At 32.9% G+C, this 10,132-nt stretch overlaps 1 protein-coding gene across 1 annotated transcript; it reads left to right on the top strand.

Moving 5' to 3' along the window:
• The first annotated feature begins 625 nt into the window (after positions 1 to 625).
• LOC113728883 (polygalacturonase QRT2) lies at positions 626 to 10,132 on the top strand. The gene is made up of 9 exons (XM_072077502.1): positions 626 to 778; positions 6,568 to 6,813; positions 7,408 to 7,575; positions 8,129 to 8,149; positions 8,275 to 8,482; positions 8,784 to 8,865; positions 9,011 to 9,119; positions 9,431 to 9,550; positions 9,796 to 10,132. The coding sequence occupies exons 1-9, from the start codon at positions 626 to 628 to the stop codon at positions 10,009 to 10,011; spliced, it is 1,323 nt and encodes a 440-aa protein (XP_071933603.1). The 3' UTR covers positions 10,012 to 10,132.

Below are 10,132 nucleotides of genomic sequence, written 5' to 3' on the forward strand. Positions count from 1 at the left end.
TTCATGTCTAGAAGTTTGATTTATGAATTTCCTACAAAATTCATTGGTACATTGATGTATCTTCTCAAGTTCATTAGTTCATTTATGGAACCACTCAATTTATGTACTTGGTATACTAAATTCATAAATGGATATTAAGTAAAGAAACATTGATGTATCTTCTCAAGTTCATTAGTTCATATATTCGGTGTACTATATTCATAAATGGACATTAAGTAAATTTCATGTACTTTTGCTCTTGAATTGCCTATAAATAAAGGTAATCTAAACTTTTCTTGTAGCACCTTGTGCTTAAGGCATCTTAGATTTGCAAAACCAACTTCTTGCATCCTTTTCTTGTGAAAACTAAGATTAAACTTGCTATAGGCTATTTTTCGTTTCCATTGTATCCTAGAGATAATTTGTCATTTCAACCCGGTTAGCAAGATAATAGGGGCAAATAATACCTTAAAAAAAGTGATCATGCGTCTTGGAAAATCTCTTGAATTCCTCGAAATTAGCTTAGTCAGGTTCTTGAAATAATTCTTGTAATAGTTCTGTAATAAGTTCCAGACACTTGTAATCCCCATATTCTCCAACAATTTTCAGTTTTCTTACTTGCTTCCTTTCATGGCACTGAAGATACATGGCGGACTCCTTGCCTGGCCTTTTCACCCTGTCCGCGGAGCATTTGGCTGGATTGTCTTCCAGTAAGAGTCTTGGAGTTGCCTTCAATTTAGTTTCCGTTAATAGTCCTAGTGTTTTTAGTGATTTTCGTAGTAATATAATCTTAGTTCAGGCAAAGTAAGAGGTGAGATACAATTTTTGTAGACGGGGCCAAACTATTGATGTCAAAATTGAGATCAGCTTCCAAATTGGGTAATAGCCGGTAAAATGTCCAATTGCAATTGCAATTGATATAAAAGGTGGGGTTTTATCCTCGAGGGAAGATTTGACACTTGAATCAGTTTATTTTATAGAGAGAAAATGTAAAGAAAGAAGCTCTGAAGTAAGCAAAATTCTTGTACAAAATAGAATGAATTCGTATTGAAAACCAAACTCCCTTTCAAAGAGTTTTTTGGCTGACTTTAATGGGGGGTTTTTGAGAATATTTAAAATTGGAATTTTTTTTTTTCTGGGGATCATTTTCATCATGAAGGATTTAGAGAATTTCTGCCCAAAAAAAAGGAAAAAAGTGACAAAAAGTAAACCATCATTCATGATTACGGTATTCCTAAGTACTATAAAATAATCCATCAAAAACTGAAAATTGAATTGTCCAATGTGTCCAAGTTTGATCTTCCTCTTACCATCACATTAGCATTTAGCAGCATTTCAAGTCTTCAGCAGACTTCTAGAGATGAAACTAAAACGTTAGCCTTTTCCTATGAATTTGCCAAACGGAGAAACAGAAATAACTTGTGAAAATCAACCTTCATTCCATACCTTAATAACGTCAATCTCGTTGACAAAGTGTCAAGTTGGTGATAACTTTACCCAACTACACTTGCCTAACAAAGTTATAAAACAAGAAGAAACATTTTTTAGGTCAATTATGTCATCCACAACTTCACTAGGTCAACATAATTTACACCTTGATTAATTAGCCAGGATCTTAAAATATTACTACTAATATCGAAGTCAATTTCTAGTAAAGGTTCTTGCTAACTTGTTACTTTTTTTTTCTGGTAATGGTTATTACCACTAGTGCTAAAGGCACACATGATGTATGTACAATTAAGAAATTTTTTTCGCAATTTAATTTTTCCTAAAATTTTCAAACTATAGCAAACTATGGTAGTTTAATATTTTTTTTCCTATCAAATTTCTCTTTGTTTGGATTGTAAGTTATTTGAGATATTTTTACTGTAGCACTTTTTGTGATGTGATGTATGTGAGATAAAAAGATAATTGGGAAGATAAAAATGTGTATAAGAAATTGTAATGATAATGTAAGCAAATATATTTGGAAAAATAATCAGCTGTCCAAACAAACCTGTAACTACCTGTTAGCAAATATGTAGGTTTGTTGAAGATGACTACCTGTAACTACTTCTAATCACAACTATCTAAACACATTTTGACAAAAAGCTGCCTTTAGGTAAGGTAGTAAAGCAATAAGTGACTTTCATAAAAGTAAAGCTAGAAGTATATAAAATGACAAAAAGTGTTTACCCAAAATCCCTACTTTTCACTTTATATATACTAGTGTATAGGGCACACCTAATATGTGTGTAATTATGGAAAAATTAAAATAAATCAATTTTGCATAAGTCTTGTTTGTTACATGTAAAAAATTTATATAAAATTTTCGTGAAAGAACTTTAGTTTATATGGTTATAATAATTTGATAGTTACAATATTCAGGGTGGTTATATTGGTGATTAAGATAAAAATTAATTTTTGTATGGGTAAAATTAAAAGTTCAAAAGATGACAAAAAAGTTTTTACCCTAACAGATATTGTTCAGGTGTTATATATTGTATGGACAGTAAAGATAATTACTATACTATTGTATTAACTAATTTAAGGACTCTAACCTTCCGTATTAGTAGTTTAGAAAAAGTAGGGAAAACAAAAAGGCTAACCCACGTTTAAAACAGAATTGGGCCAACTTTGCCTAACAAGCATAGGAATTGGAAGCCCATCGCCCACCAAGTTAACCAATTCTTTTGAGGCTTAAACCCACCAAAAAAAGAAAATAATAATAAAAATAAAAGATTTTTCTATGCCCGTTAACACACCTAATATTCACTCAATCTACCATATCTATACACATACTAACAATTATTACTCTCTTTTGCATTTATATACTTTCTCTATTTAATCTTGCTTACCCTCTCTTGTATTTATTTACTTTTCCTAATTAATCTTATATTTTCAAAAATATAACACTTGAAAAATAAAACCAAAAAAAATTATGTTGGTTTTTAATTGAAGCTCAAGAAAGCTAGTGTACAACTTACAACTGATTTCTTGTAGAACCTTTTAAGTCAATATGTGATGGCTATCAATTTCAGTTATTGAGTTATGTTCCCACGTCAAATACTATAATTTATACTTTACCATATTAACCTAACTCTTTGTTGTTGCTTAAAACCATTCTTTTTTTCCCCCCGATTAACCCACAAACAAAAAACAGAACCACGCATGCCAAACTCTTTGTAAAGTGTATTTTAAGGTAATTAATTTCATTTGACCCCTTAAACTTTGATATTACTGCTTCTTTTATCTTTCACTTGTACCGCTTAATTACCTTCACATTATCTAAGAAAGATTATAAAAACACCTGAGACGGTTTTTTGTCTGGAAGACGCAAATAGAATAAAAACCATCAAGCTAATTAAATTGATCCCTAAAATGCAATATGCTATAGAATTATGTTGTAAATTACAAAACTTAAGTAGCCTTTTAAGAGTTTTTTTTTTTGGGATTAATCCTCTCAATTGGTAGGATTCGAATCTTGAATCTGACAGCGAGAAAACTCTAACTGCTCACGTTGAACATCATAAGGGTCAATATGCTATTGTAAAACATTTTCTATGTTGAGATAACAATTTGACTAATGTGAATATAGTCAAGAGTTTTTTTTTTTTTTTTTGTAAATTAGTCAATACTTTAGCATAATTAGCTTTTGTTATACACTTGAGAAGAGCGAGGGGGCGGGGGGGGGGGGGGGGGGGGGGGGGGGTTTACTCCAATTTAGCAATGGTGCATTTGACATAAGAAATTTCCACCCAACCATGAGACCATGGTCAAATTGTCTTTGTTCCAAATCCAAAGTAGTACAAATAAACTAGAATACTCAAAAGTCCATCCCTATGCTTTTTGTCCAAACACACCACGGCAAGTCAGATGATGCTGCTGATAACCAATTTAACTGACTCCCGCCAGCCAAAGCAATACTCCAATTCCATTCTTTCCACCATTAACTCACCAATGGTACAGTTTTCTTGCCCAAATGGTCAAATTAATAACCTAGAAAAGGTGCAAACTTCCCCAACTTCCACCCTACCGCAAACAGCTCCCCAACCCACAAGTTTGCAAAAGGTTTTACATCATTTACTAATTAATTTGACGTGACAAAGTGTTAATCAAACAAGGAATTTGCATGTGAAATTTTAGACACACAAGAAAAGCAAAATCCTGCCGGTATGGTAGGCCAAGTTTCAATTTTGATAAGGTCGTTGAAGGGTATAACTATATTTGATTTACTCAAATTGCTCAAGTCAACAACTCTTCTTGCCCTTTTTTCTTTTTTTTTTTAGCTAGCTATATGCACAAATTATATGGAATTTCATGCTTATAGGGTTTTTTTTTTTTTTTGCGGGGTAGCTTACATACACAAATTACAAGGAAAATCGCACTTATAGTTTTCTTTTTTTTTTTTTTGTTGAAAAACTCATAAGATGATAACTAATGGAACTAGTGTTTTAAAAGTTAAAGGAAAAAAACACTAGAAAATGGATATGGTAATAAAATTTTTGTGAGACGATAAAGAATTAAAGTTAGGGATGCTGAAATTTAAGGCCGAGATGCGAAATATGCAAAAGGGTTGCTTCAAGTTTAACAACAAAATTCTTGCTTTAGACTATAATCCAAAATTAATTAGACGATGAATTATGACCCTTGGTTTTTTCTACTCTTTGAATCTATTAATAGCTTTGTCTTTTCCTATATTTTTGTTGAGATTTAATTCATTGTCTTTTGGCATAGAAACGAAATGCAATCTGTCTTGACTGTAATATCTCATTTTTTTATTATTAATTCACAATTAAAAATCCTACCAATTGCACCTTTAGTATCTGTGAAACGTCCAATGGAAAACTGGTTATCTTTCTTGAGGTGTAATCTCCAAAGTTTTCATATCCTCCTAGTTTTTTGTTTTTTGTTTTTTTTTTTTGCATCTAAATCCAAAATTTGATGCTAAATGCTTCCTCTAATTTCTTGCCAATTGTATCCATCCTTAATTGCTTTAACCAACAATCTCAAATATGAAGCAAAGTTCGCATTAGAAATCCACGTATTCCAGTGAACTGTGATATCATCTTGTGTTTAGAAAATCGAACCATGGCTCAAGGAAAAATCTTTTGGCCTTCCCATGTCAAAATTCTGATTTCGGAATCTTAAAGCCGTGGCTGAATGTATATGGTTTAGGCTGGGTGCGATTCGTCACCTTTTTTTTTTTTTTATGGCAACGATAATATTTCTATAATCTAATCTATCCTAATCTAGAGAGAGAAAAGTCTAAAGAAACTGTATATTAGGGGTTAGTAGGTACAATAATTTGACTAGACCAAAGGAGTGCTCTGACACCTCTTTTGGTTTTTTTTTTCATTGCAGATTTGTCACTTTTCACCAATTTCAAATCTAGACCAATGAGTGAGCTAGATGAACTTTTGGTTATTTATTTTAATATTAAGTAACTTCGATAACATTGAAATGTTAAAAAGATAGAAAAGATTAGTAGAAATCAGTTTAACAATTCAGTTTTTACTTATTTTGATCAGTTCAATTGGTTTTCGAGCGGAGTTGACCTATTCTTTAACTTTCTTGGTTTAATAGAGAATCATACTTGTACCATAGCCAGTTTGCAGTTCAATCAGTGGCCAATCTAATTGATTTTTAAAGCACTATTGCTTTTTACTTACCAGGACATTTTGTTATATACCATGATTAACATATACCATGTCACAAAAAATGTACAAACTACTTTGCAAAATGTGGTTCATTAGAATCAATCTACATCAGAAAATTCCACTCAAGAGGATGTATGACTTTTTAAAACCCCCTGACCTTTTAAACCCCATGGAAACAAACAAAAATAAAAAGGATTAATCTTATATACACTATCACCGTTAAATATATGACGCATGTGTAAAATTTGAATTTGAAATCCAAATTTGTTCATGTGTCATCTATTCAACCGTGATAATATATACATTGATAGTGTATATAAGATTTACTCAAATAAAAAATTCGTCATATATAGTTTATTGTCTTGTACTAGTAGGCAATAGGTACGCAAGTGCATAAAGTCATTTTTGCATATGTAAATGTTTGGTCATACTATGTAACCTGCATGTGTTGGTAAACAAGCATAAAGTAATAATTAACAACTTAACTAGTTGATCTTCTTAAGTTGGGAGATACCTGAAGCAAGAGTCAACTACTGCCAAAAAAAAAAATTTTGTAGTCCTGCCGTTTCGGCCTCTTTTACCACCCAAATCCATGATCTCTCCGTCATGGATAACATTCTCAAGCAGCCATTGATTGTCTAGAAGTTAATTGAAATCCTCTAACACCTCTTCCTGTCTTTTTCTAAATCCATCATCTTCCCATTTCTAAGCCAACATTTGGCTATAAATATGTGTAGATTGTTGGGAAACATTTTCAACGTCAAATCCTGTCTTGTTGCGTTAAGAAAGACTTGAGCCTCTCATTCTTTTGGAACCATCAGCTTGTATTTTCTGGTTTCTGCATCCAAATTAAGAGTACCTGTAGATGAAAATGTTTCTTCAATACTTTCTTTTCACAATCTTCACCGTTTTGGTGTATTCTTCAGCCTGTCTTAGCACCTTCCAACAGGATCATCAGCATTCGGGCTATCGGGGATTGATTCATGCAGAGAATGAAACTGGCCTTGGCCATCGCCATCCTCCGCAAAGTCGTCAGGAAATCAAGCAAGAATCTGGATTCCTGAAATTCAGAAGATTACTTTCTGCGAATGCAGGGTTATCAAATTCTGCAAGGTCTAAAAGGTCGAGATCAACAGGTTATCTAGTGAACGTTGACAACTTTGGAGCCAGGGCTGATGGAACAGATGATACTAAGGTATATATTATCTTAAAAAGCAAAAAATTTCAGAAAGAATGTTTTTAACTGAAACAATTAATTAGCTAGCTTTACTACTTTTTTCTGTTACATTGCTTCATTTTATTGATTTTTCTCATTGTTGGATTAGTTGCATGTTTGGTTGAAGTAAGTTGCTACAGTAAAATTACTTCATTCGAGTTAAAAGTGGCTTCAACACTCATTAAAGCTTAAAAATAGTGTCCGTTTATAAATTTTCCGTCAAGCCATTTCTTTTACTATTTCTGTAGCCCTTTTATTATTTGACAAAAAAAATAGAAGAGATGACCTTGAGAAAATCTAATCTCCCTGTCTTGTTAAGGCATTTATCCAAGCTTGGAAGAAAGCATGTTCTACTCCCAACAGCATTTTTTTGGTTCCTGCCAGAAAAGTGTATCATCTCAAGCCAATTACATTTGGGGGTCCCTGCCAATCTGGTATCACAATGAGGGTAAGTTTGTGAATAATTATGAGCTCCAAAATTATGAGCTCCAAGTGAAAAGTTAAGCAACCATATCAATTCAAATAATAACTATAGAATCTTTTTGTTTTTGTTTCTTTTTAATTTCTTGATAGATCCAAGGAACCATCAGAGCTTCTACACTCATGTCAGACTATGAACAAAATCGAAGGATTTGGATTAAGTTTGAGGAGCTCAGAGACTTCAGTGTTGAAGGTGGTGGTGTGATTAGTGGAAATGGACAGATTTGGTGGCCAAAATCTTGCAAAGTTGACGAAAAACAAGTATGAAACTGTACCTAATTCTGCCACAAAGGCTTCCAAGTGTACGGTTGCAAATGTGTTCATTTACACAATTTGTCTTCATAGGCATATATGCTCTTTTGTCCTTAATTATGTGCACTTTTTATGTTGTGTCCGACCCAAGTGGTAGAAATTTAGCTTTTTTCTACTAAAACAACTAAAAAGTTTAAAAAGTGTCTTCTACATACTATAGTTTGGAAGAAATTAAATTCAATCTCCTCCATTCTAAATCCCACCCCAACACTACTGATACAAGTCATTAATGCATGGACGATAGGGATATAAAAACCTTTCTTAAGTTTTTCGCCCCCATTAAAGTTTTGAAAAGTCTTATACCACACACTTGAACTTAAAAAAATATAATATAAGAATTGCCCTCTAACAAAAAATGTTCTACATCTACATCTATACATGTTTGGAAGCCAACCATACAATTGTTAGCTCACATGTTCTTAATTTTTGTGGTTTATAAAAATTATTTGCAAGTGATTGACAAATTCTTTTCCTTTCATTTTTCTTTTTTTTTTTTTTGCAGCCTTGTCTAGGTGCTCCAACGGTATGTTTAAGGCTTTGCAATGATCAAAAGTTTTCTTGAAATTACAAGAAAATGCATGATGAAAATTCATTATGTTCAAATGGTTTACTTCTTTTCCTTCCATTTTCTTATCATCATCATAACAGGCCATGACCTTTGATAAGTGCACAAATGTAAAAGTGACAAACCTAAGGATAAAAAATGCACAACAAATGCATCTAACTTTCCGGGATTGTACCAATGTTGAAGCATCAAATCTGAAGGTGAAATCCAAAGGAAGCAGCCCAAACACTGATGGCATTCACGTCTCAGGATCCCGCAATGTTCAAATCTTGAACAGTGACATTGGAACTGGTAAATGGAAATTCCCTAAATTTTACATTATCTCATCAATTTTTTTCTTTCAATCTAGTGTTTAATTAGTCCTGTCTAAAGTAACAACTTTCAAGTAATAATTCCTCTATGCCTTTTCTTCCTTTGAGAGTTTATTGGGATAACATTAATTGGACACTTTTTTGACTATTGACTCTAAAGAGTTTGATTTATAAAACTTTTAATTAAATAAAATAAAAAAAATGAAAGGTCTAGATTTCAAGGTGTAAGTGGAGGTTGTGACAGTTAAAATTGTCATATAATACTTTTGTTTTGGATGCAGGGGATGATTGCATTTCTATTGTTAGTGGATCCAATAAGGTTCGAGCAGTGGGTATAAAGTGTGGACCAGGCCATGGAATCAGGTTATTCAATTCTCCCTTCTTCCTTCAGCTTTCCCCATGGAATCAGCTTTCCCCACTTCTTCCTTCAGCTTTCCCCACTGCTGATCACCTTTCTTTACAGACTTACAAAACTAAATTGACATGATTCTCTCATTTTTTTTTTCAGCATTGGTAGCCTGGGGAAAAATGGTGATGAGGACCATGTGTCTGATATTTTGGTGAATACAGCAACATTTGCAGGAACCACAAATGGAGTAAGAATAAAAAGTTGGCAGGTAAGGGACAATTTTGAATACCACTTTCGGGCTTACTTTAAATCAAGAAAATTGTAAATGACCATGTTATTCCCTTTTATAAACCTTTTAATCTTGTATCATCATATACTCAGTCTTTGGATTATGTTGTCACAATCCTGGTAACAGGAAAAGACCATAACAAACAAATTAACCTTAGCCCTCCAAAGTTCTTTAAGTTTCCATTGTCACAAAATCATTTCCCTCGAACAACTCTTCTTCTTAAACATTTACAAGCACTGAGGATACAAAAATTTTGGATCTAACATTGGCTTTGTCTGCTATTTGAAAAGGGAGGACGCGGATATGCAAAGAACATCGTGTTCGAGAATATTGTAATGCGCAATGTGACAAATCCGATAATCATAGATCAATTCTATTGTGACAAAAAGGAAAAGGATTGCAAAGAGCAGGTAATGTCTCTGGCCAATATAAGATGATTTACCGTTGATTCAGCCCATAAGGAAAATGGTTTAATTTACGATGCATGATTATCTGAATGCAGCAAAAATAAAGAATGGACCGCTAGCTACTATTCTTTCTCTATTCTCATATTTGCATCTATTGCACCTTCATTTTCAGTTTTCTCAGTCGTTTATTGCGGTTAAATTGTCGCAATTACTATGCATGTTTAACAATTATTGTATTTCTATTGCAGAAGAATGCTGTACAAGTGAACAGTGTGTCATACAGGAATATAAAAGGAACAAGTGCTACGGAGAAAGGCATAATATTTGAATGCAGTGCAACTTTTCCTTGTGAAGGCGTTAGGATGGAAAATGTACAATTAACGCACAAGGGACGTAGTAGTCTAGCTGCTTGTAACAATATCCATGTACAACAGATAGGAAATAATACACCACAATGCAACTAAATAGTTTAGTAGACCAGAAGTTCATTCTATAGCTTGTAGATGTCCATTTTTTTTAATGTGCATTTATTTCTGTACTGTAGAATTTATTTCATTCATAAAAAAAAGTGAAGAGTGAATACAA

This window comes from Coffea arabica, chromosome 2e (genome assembly GCF_036785885.1).
Source record: "Coffea arabica cultivar ET-39 chromosome 2e, Coffea Arabica ET-39 HiFi, whole genome shotgun sequence".
Classification (NCBI taxonomy): Eukaryota; Viridiplantae; Streptophyta; class Magnoliopsida; order Gentianales; family Rubiaceae; genus Coffea; species Coffea arabica.